The sequence below is a fragment of the Embiotoca jacksoni genome, unplaced genomic scaffold, assembly GCF_022577435.1.
Source record: "Embiotoca jacksoni isolate LCO1_2020_lvr unplaced genomic scaffold, fEmbJac1.0.p SCAF_12, whole genome shotgun sequence".
Taxonomy (NCBI): Eukaryota; Metazoa; Chordata; class Actinopteri; family Embiotocidae; genus Embiotoca; species Embiotoca jacksoni.
In genome coordinates, this window is record NW_027185252.1 from 7,397,213 (window position 1) to 7,415,280 (window position 18,068).

Sequence of the window (18,068 nt, forward strand, 5' to 3'; positions counted from 1 at the left end):
ACATTCAGTAGTGCCGATATGGATATTTCCATATTTCATAGATTTATTTTTGAAAAATGTTAACGTTTTCTAATATCATGAGTAAGATGTAATTTGCAGTATATTGGTCGTACAATGACAATAGCTTGTCATTGGCTACAAAGTTATCAGGATTGTGAGAGAAGGACTGAGTTATTTCTAATGTACAGTATTTACTATTCTTTTTATGCATAGAATACACTGTAAGGTACTGAAAGGTAAGATGAGAAATATGTGATTATCTAGGAAAGTGAAACGTTATGTTTTGGCTAGCTTTGATGATTCCCAGGAATATTTGTCTTATGTCTTGACTTGACTGGATGACTATTGATACAAGTCTCATTTTAATCACTGAAATAATCACATGAAAGACAATCGTAACTTTATCAGAAATCAAAAACGGTTAAATTTTTTTGCCATATTTGGAAACAAAATGTTTTATTTCAGCAGTCACAAATCATAACAAAACAAAAATAAACTCTTAGTTACAATATGCAACGTGTTCTTGTGGTTACTGTACCTACTCTACCGAAAAAAATAATGTACAGAACTCTGCTATAATAAATTTCACAGAAAAAAAAAAAAAAATTAAAATTTGAACAGGCTGCTTTGAAAACAATTCAGCTTGAAGTAACATGTTTTTTGTTTTTTATAAATACTGAAACAGGAGCTTTTGTAGAGCCATCATCTAGGTGGTGAAAGATAACTTTAACACAGAGCGAGGTTGTGCTTCATTTCTCATGTGCTGTGTGTGGCCATTACTTCAGAAGAAAAACAACGTATGATCTAAATAAGAAGTCTGCGGAATGACTTGATTTCATCCCCTGCAGAAACGTGGGCCGAATATGTTGGACATTTTTCATGTCAGAGGTTTCTGTTTGTTGTACGTGCTATATATCTCTAGAGTGCAGGATTGATGATCTTTCCCAGCATGAAGATGGAGTTAGAATCTCCCTCTATAACAGAGAAGAAGAAAGGTCTGTTGATGGACAGTTTTAGAGGGACGCCTGCTTCCTGTTTCTTGTCCTGAGGTTCTGCTCCTTCCTCTGACATCTCAAACAGCACCTCGTTGATGACCTGAGAGGAGACATAGAGATCCGTTAATGACTCACACATGCACATTGAGTGGTTTTAACATTATGACAAGCTAACACCTCATCTCATTAACCTTATCTATAGTGAAGGGTTTGGCGTTGCTGAGCTGGCTGAACTCGGCCTGTGAGCCCAGCAGCTGGGCCTCGAGTATCGGATCCATTTTGGCCAGCAGGTCCCGCAGATCATTCATAGAGGACATGGAGAACTTCGGGAGTGAGAGCTCCAACAGACTGGAAGGAAAGAACACATTTTTAATTTTAAAATCAAAAGTTTGTGAACTCAAATGGGATTGTACCTGACTCTGTTTCTCCCTAATTATCAATAGCCTCATTTGCCTTTGATTGATTTAATGACTGGGGAGCTGATAGACAGTAACTATGGTCTTTTAACTGGCCTGCTTTTTAAGCCAATAAAATGACACTTCAGCTCAAAGTCTATGAGTTTGGGCTAAAAGCAGACAAAAGATTCTTCAGGCTTCATGTCTGTTATAATATAATAACGGCAGCAGCAGTCAAAGGTGATACGAGATGGGGATTTAGTGTTTTAAAAAGGACAATGCTCACCCTTCTTGGAGGTTCTGGTGCCAGCCGGTCAAGACGTCAGTGCGCAGCTTGGACTCTATGTCATTGAGGTTGGCCCCTTCATGAGGCAGCACCAGCAACATGTAGGACCGTTTGCTCAGGGACAGCTTCACAACGGTGCACCGCCGCACCTTAAACATAACGAAACAAAAATATTACAGATGAGTGACGACATAACTATTTTAACAAGCTCAATCCACCTGCCTGTTGTTCACATTTGTTTCATACATTACTGCTCTGAATATGAGGTTAACACAGATACACAAAGGAGCCAACAAATCAGCATAAAACGTCAAATTTACCTTATCATTCAGGTAGTGGTAGTGACCCGTGTGGGTCATCAGTGGAACCATTACTGTGGTTGTTTCATCCACATGAAACTCTTGCAGGGAGGTCTTTTCTGGCTGGAAGGCTGTCCTCCAGTTGCCTAAACAGACACAACCAAAGACCACAGTCAGGTACCGCAGAGTGGAGCAGTAGTTAATGGGACTCTAAGGATTGGTATTTATAAGATTTCAGTTTGCAAGAATCTGTGTCAATGCAAGTCAACTGAAAGGGTTTGACTGGTACTTTCAGACTGTATCTTGGCAATGTGAAGTCTAAATATTGTCTCTGTTGTTTACACTGCACTCCTAAAATAGCCTGCAATGCTGGACTCTACGTTATCAACTCGAGAGAGAGAGAGAGAGAGAGAGAGACCGACCTTGAAAGTTGAAGGAGGAGAGGAAGAGAAGGTCACTGCTGGAGTTCAGATCTTTGAAGATGTTCTTCACCTTCCCGTCGGATGTCTTCTCCACGAAGCTGTTCACCAGCTGCTCTGTCTCCTGAAGTTCAGACAAGTCCACGCCTCGGATGAACGACGTGTCTGAGAAGTCCTGTGTGCCTTGAATAAAGTCCTCGGACAGCTGAGCATCCTGGCGAGTGAAGGTCCAGACCTGGGTAGTGATCTCATCTTTGGGTCCGTCGTCCACCAGAGAGTTAATGCCCTGCAGGGTCTTGAGAACCTTGTGTCCGTCCACCAAGGACACGCAGTCCTCTCTGTCGCTACCACGCTTCAGGCCAAGCAGGCACTGGAAGGAAAGCAGTGATTTAAGAAAGTTTACTTCTCTGTGGACTGAAAGCGCAAGACATTGTTGGGATAGTGAGGGGTCAGCAGGTTCTGCTCACCTCAAACCCATTCGTGAGAGTAAATTCAAAGCACAGACCTGGAATGAGTTTGCTGTCTTCTTGGAGGCTCCCAGGTAGAAGGTGACAAGGGATCCGTAGGTGTTGACTGGAGAGAGCAAGGTGTTGGTGCTTTGCTGCTTGCTGCTGAGAGACTGGTACATCCTCAGACCCAGAGTGTTCAGCAGCTCTGCCAGGACCACCGTCCTCTCTGTGATGTTCTGCTTCTGTGCGTCCAGTTTTGACGGGTCCCTGCCGTCCGGTGTCAAGACTTGAATATCAAGTGGGGCCACGGCAAGTGTCTCCAGAGGCTTGGCCGTCTGCGTCTGCAGGGTCTCACAGCTGACATTCTCGGCAGCAAAAAGATGGAAGGGGTGAACGTAGACGCGGTTGGCTTGGCTTCCTGAGAGGCAGCAGCATAGTAGGAGGACTAGAAGAGGTCTCTGCATTTTACCTTTAGTTGGTAGTTACCTTAAAAACAAAACAAATTCCCTGTGACGGGGGGGAATGGGGGAGGGGGTGACAGATACTCTTAGTTTAAGTTTGAGCACCGAGTCGGCTATGAATCTTACACGACTATTAAAACGGCTTTGGTCACAAATCTGGCTGAATCTGGTTCTGTGTCTCTGACAGGATTGGCTGGCAGGAACATTGGACAGAGAGCCGCATGTCAGTGATTGATAGATTACTCTTTGTGTGTTTTCTCTCCTGCTGGTCAGTGAATGCGAACAGGCATTACCCTCTGCGAAAGAGGTCGCATAGATAATGAAGACACATCTACGTGTCTCTCTCTCTCTCTCTCTCTCTCTCTCTGTGTGTGTGTGTGTGTGTGTGTGTGTGTGTGTGTGTGTGTGTGTGTGTGTGTGTGTGTGTGTGTGTGTGTGTGTGTGTGTGTGTGTGTGTGTGTGTTTGTCTGTGTTCACCGACTAAGATAAGATGGAGTTCTCATTTAAATATAGATTACTTGGATCCAGCTGCCTTCAGACTTATGACACAAACTGAGTGTGCTCAAACAAATTTACATGCTCAACTTGTCACCATATTTCAAGTCAAAATGGTTCACTCTGAAAAATGATTGGAAAATACGATACTTGTATTTTTATGTAATAGCGAACCACGGAATGAGTGAATGAAAATAAGTCTCACAACAAACTTTCGCATGCACGTACAGCAGTTTGTTGTCTAAACTAAACTGAAACTTTCACTGATATTTTGAAGGATCAATATAGATGTCTGTGGGGGGAACAGCTTTAGTTGGTGCCCTTAGGCAAAAATAGGACTTTATCCTTTGACGTGAACATGCAGAAATGTGGACTGATGGACTCTTGGATGAGGTGTGTAAACACAAAATTTTCCTCTATGTGGACATGTACCACAGGACATGGCCTTGGTCCCTAATCAATAAAAAAAAAAAAAAAAAAATCAGTACACTACAATGTTCTTGCACGCTACTTGTGTATCTGAGAACTCAAGAGGTAAATAACATGGCTGTTTCATGATTGCCGATGTTTTTTTTTATCAAGTTCCAGAACATGGAGTAGATTTTGTGTACAATCTGGTCCATAATAATTCTATTGGTAGAAATTAGCAGCGCTATTTAAGTAGATAACCTTTGAATTAAACCTAACTACAAATTAAAAGCTGGTCAAAGCTTTTTTGCATACCTTTTTTGCAGACATTTAGAACATTATTTTTTAGTATCGAAGAATAAAATAATAAATATGAGTCCTCATTATAGGACTCGAAACCAGAATTACATTTCCCCTCATCTCTGATAATTAACTGCACTGCATCATCAAAAGGCAATCACGGCGATAAAAGTCAGAATTAGTTCTTACCGGTTGTGTCTGCTGCAGCTGAGTGAGGTCTTGGCTCCTCTGCTCCCTTACTTTAACCCAGCCGGGCCGGCAGTGGCTCTCCCACTCTGGTTACTGATTAACTCAAAGCAGCATTGAGTCGGGGGCTCTGCTGCCGTCACTCACAGCCAAGCTTTGTACTGACGAGCTGCTGCTATAGAAAAAATAGGTCTGACAGAGAGGAGAAAAGGACCACCCAATGTCCCTCTGCATGTTGACTTCATAGGAGGATGATGCAAAAGCACATGATGAAATGGGTGAAAGGGAAAGCTCCACAGAGTAGGAGTGGGGAAGCAGGGGCACAACCAGGCTCGTTTGTGTTTTCCTTCTTTGCAGTGTGACTCACTGAAATGTCACCATATTGTGGGGATGTTTATTTGTGAAGGGGGTGGGGGGAGTGCTCTGGATTAATTGCGCATGTTCTTTCTAATTTTGCTCAACCTAGAGGTCAATTAAGTAAACATGTCTCAAATCAGCATCAAACCAAATTCACGTCACAGAATATATGTAAGGAAAAAAAATAGAGAAAATAAAAAAAGTGTCACAAATTGGCCAGATAATGAGATTGTTATTGTTTTATTGTTATCCTGTTTTCATCTCTACGAACTGCTTCACTTTCTCCAGGTTTGCATTTTCTGATATAATCCATAGGGGATGGATGAGTCTGTTATATTATTTTCATTATTCACTTCATGCCATTACTGTAACTTTATCATTTATCATACATTTACAGTAATGTTCATTGAAGCCCTTTAACTGAGATACTAATCCTACAGAATTAAGAATAAATACAATTCTCTATCTGAATGAGTCTTTAAGATCTTTTCAATTTGATTTAAAATGATAAAAACATGTCCTGGGAAAAGAGCAGACACTGTTCAAATGTTCAAATAGTTCTTTATAAAGCTATGTGGAGCATATTTACTAAAGGTGACATCCGGGCTGTGGATTGCGGAAAATCCTTCACACCCACACCTGATTCAACAGGGCAGGGTCAACTAGATTTTCTCACCAGAAAGAGAAACATCATCATGTCCAGTGTTTTACAGTCCTGGTTTTATCTTTTACAAATATTGTTGCAGGAAAAAATATCTAATGATGGGAAGTGATGAGTCAATAAAGTAAAAGTAAAACTTTATTTCATTTTTCACTCTATTTAATGCTGACAGCAATTAATGTATGACAGCAACCTTTGTGAATCTTCTTTGGTGTCTTATCACTTTATTTTGATAGAGATTTTAGTTTGTTAATGGCTGCGTGGAGAGTTACAAACAACTATTTTAGAAACATACATTTTAAAGAGCAGCCTTATTCCTTTCAGTCCATTTGTGAAATGTGAGCATTTTTTACTTTTGAGATCTAACACACTATTGACACCAGTAAATAACATTGCTGTATTGGATGTACTGATATAAATATGTAAAGTAAACGTGATTTATATAATAATATATTGTCCAATATCCCTATTTTATGGGGAGGAGGGATCTTTTTTTTTTACAGTGATTAGGTTTGATTTTCAAAGTTGTGACGATAAAACCGACTATCCTAGATGTACTATTACTCAGTATTGCTAATAATAATCCATTAATCAATAATAACTGAAGAATATATAGAGCTGCAAATACACAAAATACAAACAGTATACATTGCATGTTAACAAGCTAATGTTAGCAGGTATAATGGTTTTCATGTCATTGTTTCCGTAGTATGCTAACTTTTGCTTTGTCTTGGATACAATAAACTTTGACCCGACCTGAACGTCTGCACAAAATTTCATTGACCACCCAATAGTTTAATACTTTACTATATTAAATATATTTCAGTCTGAACTGTGGTGCACTGGCCAAAAAAACACATTCACAGCCATCGCTAACCACTGGCATAGCTACAATTGTACAAAATACAATGTATAAAATTATGTTATTAGACTGTGAATATTTATAATATTATTTGTTAAGAAATGTGATTATCGGAAACACACATTTTTTTTCTTGTATATCCAATATCTAATATGTGACTTTTCAGCTTTTTATCATTAAAATAATTAGATTTATAAGGTTGCCTATGTGTGCAGGCTAACAGGACAATTACATACTTTTCTATGGTGAATTTTTTTTTTTTCTAGGTTTTCACATCAGCTGAAAAAGCAGCACCATTATAATTTCTCCATTAATTTGAAAGTTGTAATGTTCACAAATTTAGTCCAAAAGTGTACCGCTGGTTCAGTGGTTCAATGGTTCAATGAATGCTCAGCCAACATTAATTTATCAGACATACAATCATCAGTGTATATTTTATTGCCGGCTCATTTGCAAATTTCCCAACACTCTCATGAAGTTCTCCTGTCTAGCTTAAGCAAATATCTTAAAGCACATCCTGAAGCGGAGGGGAACAATGTTTGTGTTTTATTTTTTATGGTTAACCATGAGTGTGTTTCTCATGAACAGTGATAACAGAGTAATCTATCACCTTGACATTTGGTGAAATAAGTAACTTTATAGGTGCTATAACAAACTCCAGGCTGCGTATATAAGCTGAGATGTTCAGCACCTGAAGCAGGTTGGAAGGTGAACGAATACATCATGTGGACTCTGTTGTTTCTTTGCGGTGTGCTCGCCACACATGGAGTCCAAGGTATTGTCCTCAATTTGTATGTGTATGTTAGTGTGTGTGTGTCTCTTTCACATTCAAACATCAGTCTTGCATTTGTATTTTTCATGCGGTGATCAGCAGTAAGCTGAGATGGAGTACTGAGCAGTTAGAAAGATTCAGTAAATGAGTTTTTGTCGTCATGACAGTTTTGTTTTGGGCTTGTTCTGACACCGTCACTTAGGTACTTTGTGTTTTTCTCATGTTTGTCTCCCTATCCATCAGGTGCTGATCGCTACATGACAACTGAGGCAATGAATTCAACATCAGACTCTCCAGGTACAAACACAACCACCAAAATAGATAATGTAATTTTAGTTTAGTTCTTATTGTCTGTGTTGTTTGCTTTATGCTGTCTCTATCTGAATGGCTTGATGCTTTTAAAATTATTTTTAGCCAACAGTTAAATCAGAGCCATTAAGTAAACATAAATGTGAAAGGATTATCTGGATAACCAATGTGTCTTTGATTTTGGTCTCAGAATGTCTTGATGCCCGTCTATGAGTGAAATATCAGTCTGTGTGTCCACCTTTAATAATAACAATAATAATACTTTTTATTTTCATTGCGCTTTTCAGGAAACTCAAAGAAACTTTACAGGTTAAAATAATGAAATAGATCACAATATAAATATAAATCACACAACAGTCACATTAAAATCCGCTGATGACAGTAAAAACAACACGAATCAAACATTAAAAGCAGCTTTAAAAAGGTAGGTTTTCAGTTGGGATTTGAATGTGGCCAGATAAGTGCAGTCTTGGATGTGTTTGGGGAGGGAGTTCCAGAGCGAGGGGGCAGCTATTTTGTTTTCAATCTATCAATTTCTAATGTGTCTCACACAGATTGCGTAACAGGTCCTGCAGGTAAACAACAAATAAGTGTTGTGAAAATAAGAAGCATAATATTAGCTCATATGTCTGGGTTTAAATATATGTTACTATACAGTGCTGAAGGTTAGCAATTACAATCAGATAGCTGTGCTCCACCCGAAAATAATTTTCCTATTTATAATCAGCAGTCCATGTGTGAGCCTTTACATTTTTTGCAATCTTAGCAAACATAGTTTGTCCCTGATATTCGTTTAAATTCTTTGTATCACACGTTATTTAAATACATTTATTACTCAGGCCAACGTTGTTGTTTTTTACTTGTATGATTACTTTCATCAGTACTTCGTCTTATCAGTATTGATTTTGTCATTCATTTGTTGTTTTTCCATTCTTTCTGTTTTGTATTTTTCAAATTTTCACGACCATATGTTTCTTCAGCTGTACGCTGTGGAGGCTACCTGTTTGGCTTCAGTGGCACTTTTTACAGTCCCAACTATCCAAATATGTACCCAGAGTATACAGACTGTACATGGTACATCAGAGCAGACAGTCCCATTGTTGAGCTGGAGTTCTCTAATGTAAGGTAAGCAAATAATCTGCATATGTAATGTGTGTGTTTGCATGTATGATCATTAACTACGTTTTCTGTATTATCTGTAGCTTTAATTGTGTTCTTGTTTTGTGCTTGCATGTGTAGCATTGAGAATCACCCAACATGTGGCTTTGATAGAATTGACATTTATGATGGCAGCACTATTGACAGCAGGCTTCTGGGGAAGGTGTGTGGCACAAACGCCGCCACTTTCCACTCCACCAGTAGCTATTTAACTGTGCGCTTCAGGAGTGATAGTTCTGTTAGCCTGTCAGGATTTCGTGCTGACTTCAGAGTTGTGGGTAAGTCCCTCTAGTTCAGATCATTTTACAAAGTGTCCAGTGTTCCCAATTCAATGACATCTAGGAGTTTACTGTCAACATCAGACTAGATCCTGAGATGTCAGAGATGAAAAATGTTTTGTGTTTTCATCTGAAATGGAGGTTCCTGCAAGTACAACTGCGGCTACCAGGTTGGAAACTGCTCCTGTTCTTCAAGATGTGGATACTTCGGGAACTGTTGTCCAGACTATAATGGTAAACAAATGCTTTTCTTAAGTACAATTTTAAGGGACTTGTACTTTATTTGAGAATTTCTATTTTATGATAGAGTGTATGTCTACTCCACATTTCAGAGGGAAATAATATTCTAACTATTATTACTTTATAGATTAAGATTTTAGATTAAAAAAAAAAAAAAACACATCTACCTGTTTTATGAAATACAATCCTTGTTGAGGATTAAATGAGTGGTTCCCAACCTTTTTGGCTTAAAAAACAAAAATGGAAAACATAAAGAAAAAAAAAATAATCTGAAAACCAATTTGTGCACCTGAGTTTGTTGTTTGCTTCTTTCCTTACCCATTCATTATCTCATGACTACTCAGATTTATAAGGTGACCCCTTGGAGGGTGCCTGATCTCTAAAGCAGGTCTGGAAACCTCTTGACTAAATTACATAAATGTAGATAAATGAGTTGAAACTAGCTCTACCATCACCAAGTACAACAGCAAAGTTCTTTTTATGTGTCGATGTATCTATGCTTACAATAATGTAATATATGAGAACATATTGTCCAATTTCCAGTGTAAAGCTGCGCTGAGAATGACACATAACATTGTCTCTTTTTGTTTAAGACTGCAAAATAAATAGCAGGTGTGCCATCATTTATTTTGCAGTATGAAATTACCTTTTTATTCCTCTCTTTCTGTCCAACAGTTTACTGCCCATCAACTACTGCAAGCCCTGACACCACAGGTATATAAAAAAAAAAAAAAATCAAGTTGTAACTTATTTACCTTGAAGTATTTGATATCTAATGGTGGCCTGCAAGTCTAATGTCAACATCAACCTGTGTCTCCCAGCTCAGCCATCATGTCGTTACAACTGCGGCGGACACATGGGAAGCTGCTCCTGCACAAGCTCTTGTCAATACTACGGCAACTGTTGTCATGACTACTACTGTGAGTATTCTGTCACTCAAAGCTCGGTGGAGAAGCCCTGCACACTCTGATCACAGATTGTGATGCCAGTGAATTGAGTAAGGTGCTGTCAGTATATAACTTGGTTCACTCATAAACAGCGTAATAATCTAAATCTTGTGGTTATCAGAGGATTTAAAACTCACAGGAAATGTATTTCCTGTTGAAACAGGAAATTGGGGCAGAACTAAACCAAAGGGTTATAAATCAAGGAGAAAATGTTTAATAATTTGAAAGGAAGTGTATTTTCATCAATTTAATGCCAAACTTTGTCTAAACAGAGATTTTTCTGTCTAGAAGTGTCGAGGTTGGGTTATGCCGGAAAAAACTAACTCACGACGTGTTGTCGGCAGAGTGAGAAGATGGCATTTAAAGAGGAGGGAGATGCAATATTGTTTTAAATTTGGGGATAACGCTTCACATTTTGAGACGTTGTTCACATGACAAGAGACGGAAATAGAAAGAGCAGTCAATCACTGCTCAAAGTGGGTGTGAATGATGGACTGTCAGTTTTGGAAAGTTCATCAAAATTATTGAACGCAGCCTCTCAACATTTTCTCATGTCGAAAAGTTGTGGCAGAGGAATAAACAGCAGGTGTGTCAGAAGATGTGTTTTACACATAAAGAAAATGTGAAATATTTGTCCTGATTTTTCTCTTGTTTTAGCTGAGTGCCAGTCAACCACTGAGACAACTGTCGACCCCACCACAGGTATGAAAACATCAACAGCCTGGAGTATATGTGAATAAACTGCAGTGCAGCTTACTGAAATGATTCCTGTGTTTTTCAGCTGGACCCTCATGTCGTTACAACTGCGACAGACACATGGGAAGCTGCTCCTGCAGAAGCTCTTGTCAATACTATGGCGAATGTTGTCATGACTACTACTGTGAGTATTCTGTCACTCAAAGCTCGGTGGAGAAGCCCTGCACACTCTGATCACAGATTGTGATGCCAGTGAATTGAGTAAGGTGCTGTCAGTATATAACTTGGTTCACTCATAAACAGCGTAATAATCTAGATCTTGTGGTTATCAGAGGATTTAAAACTCACAGGAAATGTGAGTTGGGGCAGAACTAAACCAAAGGGTTATAAATCAAGGAGAAAATGTTTAATAATTTGAAAGGAAGTGTATTTTCATCAATTTAATGCCAAACTTTGTCTAAACAGAGATTTTTCTGTCTAGAAGTGTTGAGGTTGGGTTGTGCCAGAAAAAACTAACTCACGACGTGTTGTCGGCAGAGTGAGAAGATGGCATTTAAAGAGGAGGGAGATGCAATATTGTTTTAAATTTGGGGATAACGCTTCACATTTTCAGACGTTGTTCACATGACAAGAGACGGAAATAGAAAGAGCAGTCAATCACTGCTCAAAGTAGGTGTGAATGATGGACTGTCTGTTTCGGAAAGTTCATCAAAATTATTGAACATTTTCTAATGTCGAAAAGTTGTGGCAGAGGAATAAACAGCAGGCGTGTCAGAAGATGTGTTTTACACATAAAGAAAATGTGAAATATTTGTCCTGATTTTTCTCTTGTTTTAGCTGAGTGCCAGTCAACCACTGAGACAACTGTCGACCCCACCGCAGGTATGAACACATCAACAGCCTGGAGTATATGTGAATAAACTGCAGTGCAGCTTACTGAAATGATTCCTGTGTTTTTCAGCTGGACCCTCATGTCGTTACAACTGCGGCGGACACATGGGAAGCTGCTCCTGCACAAGCTCTTGTCAATACTACGGCAACTGTTGTCATGACTACTACTGTGAGTATTCTGTCACTCAAAGCTCGGTGGAGAAGCCCTGCACACTCTGATCACAGATTGCGATGCCAGTGAATTGAGTAAGGTGCTGTCAGTATATAACTTGGTTCACTCATAAACAGCGTAATAATCTAAATCTTGTGGTTATCAGAGGATTTAAAACTCACAGGAAAAGTATTTCCTGTTGAAACAGGAAATTGGGGCAGAACTAAACCAAAGGGTTATAAATCAAGGAGAAAATGTTTAATAATTTGAAAGGAAGTGTATTTTCATCAATTTAATGCCAAACTTTGTCTAAACAGAGATTTTTCTGTCTAGAAGTGTCGAGGTTGGGTTGTGCCGGAAAAAACTAACTCACGACGTGTTGTCGGCAGAGTGAGAAGATGGCATTTAAAGAGGAGGGAGATGCAATATTGTTTTAAATTTGGGGATAACGCTTCACATTTTCAGACGTTGTTCACATGACAAGAGACGGAAATAGAAAGAGCAGTCAATCACTGCTCAAAGTAGGTGTGAATGATGGACTGTCAGTTTCGGAAAGTTCATCAAAATTATTGAACGCAGCCTCTCAACATTTTCTCATGTCGAAAAGTTGTGGCAGAGGAATAAACAGCATGCATGTCAGAAGATGTGTTTTACACAAAGAAAATGTGAAATATTTGTCATGATTTTTCTCTTGTTTTAGCTGAGTGCCAGTCAACCACTGAGACAACTGTCGACCCCACCACAGGTATGAAAACATCAACAGCCTGGAGTATATGTAAATAAATTGCAGTGCAGCTTACTGAAATGATTCCTGTGTTTTTCAGCTGGACCCTCATGTCGTTACAACTGCGGCGGACACATGGGAAGCTGCTCCTGCAGAAGCTCTTGTCAATACTACGGCAACTGTTGTCATGACTACTACTGTGAGTATTCTGTCACTCAAAGCTCGGTGGAGAAGCCCTGCACACTCTGATCACAGATTGTGATGCCAGTGAATTGAGTAAGGTGCTGTCAGTATATAACTTGGTTCACTCATAAACAGCGTAATAATCTAAATCTTGTGGTTATCAGAGGATTTAAAACTCACAGGAAATGTGAGTTGGGGCAGAACTAAACCAAAGGGTTATAAATCAAGGAGAAAATGTTTAATAATTTGAAAGGAAGTGTATTTTCATCAATTTAATGCCAAACTTTGTCTAAACAGAGATTTTTCTGTCTAGAAGTGTTGAGGTTGGGTTGTGCCAGAAAAAACTAACTCACGACGTGTTGTCGGCAGAGTGAGAAGATGGCATTTAAAGAGGAGGGAGATGCAATATTGTTTTAAATTTGGGGATAACGCTTCACATTTTCAGACGTTGTTCACATGACAAGAGACGGAAATAGAAAGAGCAGTCAATCACTGCTCAAAGTGGGTGTGAATGATGGACTGTCTGTTTCGGAAAGTTCATCCAAATTATTGAACATTTTCTAATGTCGAAAAGTTGTGGCAGAGGAATAAACAGCAGGCGTGTCAGAAGATGTGTTTTACACGTAAAGAAAATGTGAAATATTTGTAATGATTTTTCTCTTGTTTTAGCTCAGTGCCAGTCAACCACTGTCGACCCCACCACAGGTATGAAAACATCAACAGCCTGGAGTATATGTGAATAAACTGCAGTGCAGCTTACTGAAATGATTCCTGTGTTTTTCAGCTGGACCATCATGTCGTTACAACTGCGACAGATACATGGGAAGCTGCTCCTGCACAAGCTCTTGTCAATACTACGGCAACTGTTGTCATGACTACTACTGTGAGTATTCTGTCACTCAAAGCTCGGTGGAGAAGCCCTGCACACTCTGATCACAGATTGCGATGCCAGTGAATTGAGTAAGGTGCTGTCAGTATATAACTTGGTTCACTCATAAACAGCGTAATAATCTAAATCTTGTGGTTATCAGAGGATTTAAAACTCACAGGAAAAGTATTTCCTGTTGAAACAGGAAATTGGGGCAGAACTAAACCAAAGGGTTATAAATCAAGGAGAAAATGTTTAATAATTTGAAAGGAAGTGTATTTTCATCAATTTAATGCCAAACTTTGTCTAAACAGAGATTTTTCTGTCTAGAAGTGTCGAGGTTGGGTTGTGCCGGAAAAAACTAACTCACGACGTGTTGTCGGCAGAGTGAGAAGATGGCATTTAAAGAGGAGGGAGATGCAATATTGTTTTAAATTTGGGGATAACGCTTCACATTTTCAGACGTTGTTCACATGACAAGAGACGGAAATAGAAAGAGCAGTCAATCACTGCTCAAAGTAGGTGTGAATGATGGACTGTCTGTTTCGGAAAGTTCATCAAAATTATTGAACGCAGCCTCTCAACATTTTCTAATGTCGAAAAGTTGTGGCAGAGGAATAAACAGCAGGCGTGTCAGAAGATGTGTTTTACACATAAAGAAAATGTGAAATATTTGTCCTGATTTTTCTCTTGTTTTAGCTGAGTGCCAGTCAACCACTGAGACAACTGTCGACCCCACCACAGGTATGAACACATCAACAGCCTGGAGTATATGTGAATAAACTGCAGTGCAGCTTACTGAAATGATTCCTGTGTTTTTCAGCTGAACCCTCATGTCGTTACAACTGCGGCGGACACATGGGAAGCTGCTCCTGCAGAAGCTCTTGTCAATACTACGGCAACTGTTGTCATGACTACTACTGTGAGTGTCACGTCATGCAAATCTCAACGCCCCTTGATCGCAGATGTCATAAAAGTAATTCTGAAACTTTTTTTTTCAAACAGCCTACTGCTACTCCACAACAGACGTGACACCGACAGGTAAGATTCTCACTGTGCAAAATTAGCTCCCTGCAATTATAGTTCATTGCAATGACATGTTATTCACCTGCAGAAAGGCCATGTGGAGGCTCTCTGTTTGGCTCGGGGACCTTCTCCAGCCCCAACCACCCCGGCTACTACCACAACAACGCCTACTGTGTCTGGCAGATCCGATCTGCGTACGACCAAAGAATCTACCTAGCATTGACATTCCTGCAGTGAGTGAAGAACCTTAAAAATGAGCATCATTATGTGATTTACAAGTGGGTTATTAAGTGATGAAGGAAATTACATAGACTGGGGCAAAATAAAATAGAATTAAGCTCTCTAAATCGGTTGTGATTTTTCAACTTTTGTTTCAATAAGTCGGCCGTTATAATAATTTATGGCTTTTATGATCTTTTTAAAAACAGGCTGGAGAACTGCTGCTCCTGTGACTACATTGCAGTCTATGATGGGCCGTCTGTTGGTTCGAGATATTTGGGCAAAGCTTGCAACAACAGTCTGAGCTCTTTCAAATCCTCTTCCAACTACATGACCGTGCTTTTCCGGACTGATGGTTCTGTGGTCGGCCGAGGGTTCAACGCAGAGTTCAAGAGCACTCTGCAACCGAGTGACGGTACAATTAGAATGATTGTGGACTGATTTAGTTCATATGAAAGTAAAACAGGCAGGATATTTTTTAGTCTCTTCTTTGATTTTAACCATTACTTTTTTAATAAGCCTCTTTCGATTCCATGATTGATTAAAAGCTAGAAGACCACTATAGTTTCTACAGTTCATCTAGAGGGGGACATGAATATCTGTACCAATTTTCATGGCTATCCATATAATAGTGAATGTCATAGTGGCAGTACATGGGAAGTCAGAGGATCTCAAATCTGTTGGTTTCTTCCTCTGAGAACCACGAACCTCTGGGTGGAATTATTTGGGAATAAAGTGGTGGACCAACTAAACAGCTGGAGTGACAAAAAATTTGAACATTTGTGATTACCTTGTAAACACCTTCCTACGTTAGGTCGAGTGGACTGCTCTTCAGACATGAACATTGTGATTGCGAGGAGTTACCTGAACTCTCTGGGCTACGACGGCCACAATCTGTACCTGAACGACCCGCACTGCCGACCCCGGGTTTCCAGTTACCAGGTGGTCTTCAGTTTCCCCATTAACACTTGCGGCAACGTCAGACAGGTAGACAACTCATCACCTTATGGAAAATATTAACAATATACAGCATTTCTCCCACAAATCGCTGTGATAAATACATACATGCAGATTTTTAATTTTTCAATATCTTCTACTTTGAACAGTTTGACAATGGCCGAGTGGTGTACACCAACAGTCTCCGTGCCTACGCCTCCATCTCCGATGAGATCACACGCCAGCCTCACTTAAAGCTGAACGTCAGCTGTCGAATGGAGCAGGACTCTGTGTCCCAGATTTTGTATCATGTCAATCACTCTGATAGCAGCAGCATCATGGGCACCGGCAGATTCAACACCAGCATGGCTTTCTACACGTCCAGCAGCTTCTACTATAAGGTGCGTTTGGGTACTTGAGGGGTGACTGTGGAGGAAATTCCTACACACGATGCTGATGCCTTGCTTTCACACTTTCAGGTGACTGAAGTTCCTTATGAAGTAGACCTCAACCAGAACCTGTACATCCAAGTGGACCTGAGGAAGGGTAACAGCTCCCTGGTCATCTTTCTTGACACCTGCGTGGCCTCACCTTCGGCCTTTGATTTCACGACCAGACCATACTACTTGGTCCGCAACGGGTGAGACGAGAGTGTACCTTGATTTATTACTCCACCTGGCAGTGTAATGAAGTAACTAACAAGTACTGGCTTTTTACCGTTTTGTAAATAAGAACAAGGGGATTGGTATCGCTGAAACTTCTAGTGAATATCACCAAACATCAGTGGGGCAAAGTGGCCAAGTACATTTACTAAAAAAATACTAATTTAAAGTACTTGTACTTCACATATACTATTTCCATTTTTCCGACACTATACTTCCAGTCCACTACATTTCAGAAGCAAATATAGCTATAAACAATACAGATAAAGACTTTTCATAAAACACATGATGCAACCTGGTATCACGCCAAAGCGTGTAATACACCTCTCAGTCCACTAGGACGCTGCGTCAGCATCATAACTTGCCTCGCCTCGGCATGCAAAGAGAAGTGCCTTAGGTTTAGTTTGGGTTGAAATAGGTCATTTTATCTAAATTATTGAAAGTATGCTATGTAAGTTAAATAAGTTAAATTATGTCAATAATTGTCACACATTACTTGAATGAAATTTACATTTACCTTTGCTTTCTTAAGGACTCAAAGAGAAGGCTCCCAGGTAAATGTCCTGTGTTTGGTTATGAACAGTTATACAGTTGTGCACGCGTGCACTTTTCACATGTAAGCGAGGCAAAACGTGACACTGACATGGTGTGCCCTAGTCAACCGGGGGGGGGGGGGGGGTGTTACACACTTTGGCGTGATACCGGGCTGCATAAATGAGTTCATAAATATCAGCGTTTAAGATTAACCAATGGTTCCCAAATTGCTTGTGATACGACCGCTTAAAAAAAAAAAAAAAACTTTTAAAATACCTGTTTTTTTTCCCCCCCAGTAACATTCGCTCTACTTCACTTTTAGATGTTCCGTAGATAACACCTACTGGGCCTATGTTAGCGGCACCCGCGCCTATGCCCGTTTCAGATTCAAGGCCTTCAAGTTCCTGCGGGCCACAGAGTCGGTGTACATCCAGTGCAAGGTCCTGATATGCCCAGCCTCTGAATACAATTCACGCTGCCGTCGTGGCTGCACCAAACGAATCGCCAGAGACCTGGGGTCGCGACGTGACAGCGAAACTCTACTTGTGGGTCCCATTCGACTCAAAGGTCTGTATGCATTTGTACCCGTTTTTTTTTTTTTTTTTTTTTTTTTTTTTTCCCAATAGTGTTGTAAAATATTTAGGATAGAAGAAAGAAAAATGATCATGAACTCAAGACAACTTATTTTCATATTTCTTTTTGCCAGACCCTGAAAAAAAGGAAGAGGAGACTGACCAGCAGAACAAGGCTTAACTTGATACTGCAGTGACCTGCTCCAATCAACTTTGAGAGCTCTTTCAATTCTTTGCACTTTAACACTGAATTATACTCACCATTTATTTCCTCTTTATCACATTACCCAATTAAAAAGCATCATCAAAAGACAATCTGTGTTTGTGTA

At 39.8% G+C, this 18,068-nt stretch overlaps 2 protein-coding genes across 6 annotated transcripts; one reads left to right on the forward strand and one right to left on the reverse strand.

Annotated features, from left to right (window-relative positions):
* Positions 1–439: 439 nt before the first annotated feature.
* agt (angiotensinogen) lies at positions 440–4,785 on the reverse strand. Of its 2 annotated transcripts, none has more exons than XM_069144515.1 (7): positions 4,697–4,785; positions 2,900–3,350; positions 2,398–2,764; positions 1,997–2,121; positions 1,677–1,825; positions 1,187–1,343; positions 440–1,095 (listed from the first exon to the last, which is right to left on the reverse strand). In XM_069144515.1, the coding sequence occupies exons 2-7, from the start codon at positions 3,305–3,307 to the stop codon at positions 919–921; spliced, it is 1,383 nt and encodes a 460-aa protein (XP_069000616.1). In that variant the 5' UTR covers positions 3,308–3,350; positions 4,697–4,785; the 3' UTR covers positions 440–918. The 2 variants fall into 2 exon arrangements, with proteins under 2 accessions (XP_069000616.1, XP_069000617.1); XM_069144516.1 differs by having other exon boundaries at positions 2,900–3,329; positions 4,697–4,743.
* Positions 4,786–7,283: 2,498 nt separating this feature from the next.
* On the forward strand, positions 7,284–18,054 carry cuzd1.2 (CUB and zona pellucida-like domains 1, tandem duplicate 2). 4 transcript variants are annotated; one of them, XM_069144518.1, is made up of 25 exons: positions 7,284–7,348; positions 7,589–7,642; positions 8,635–8,779; positions 8,894–9,090; positions 9,232–9,324; positions 10,006–10,044; positions 10,152–10,250; positions 10,935–10,979; positions 11,059–11,157; positions 11,811–11,855; positions 11,935–12,033; positions 12,716–12,760; positions 12,840–12,938; positions 13,592–13,627; positions 13,707–13,805; positions 14,490–14,534; positions 14,614–14,712; positions 14,796–14,831; positions 14,905–15,049; positions 15,245–15,450; positions 15,850–16,022; positions 16,142–16,372; positions 16,451–16,611; positions 17,490–17,734; positions 17,874–18,054. In XM_069144518.1, exons 1-25 carry the CDS (start codon positions 7,297–7,299, stop codon positions 17,918–17,920), a joined length of 2,634 nt encoding a protein of 877 aa, XP_069000619.1. In that variant the 5' UTR covers positions 7,284–7,296; the 3' UTR covers positions 17,921–18,054. The 4 variants fall into 4 exon arrangements, with proteins under 4 accessions (XP_069000619.1, XP_069000620.1, XP_069000621.1 ...); XM_069144519.1 differs by lacking the exons at positions 12,840–12,938; positions 13,592–13,627; XM_069144520.1 differs by lacking the exons at positions 11,059–11,157; positions 11,811–11,855.
* The last annotated feature ends 14 nt before the right edge of the window (positions 18,055–18,068 follow it).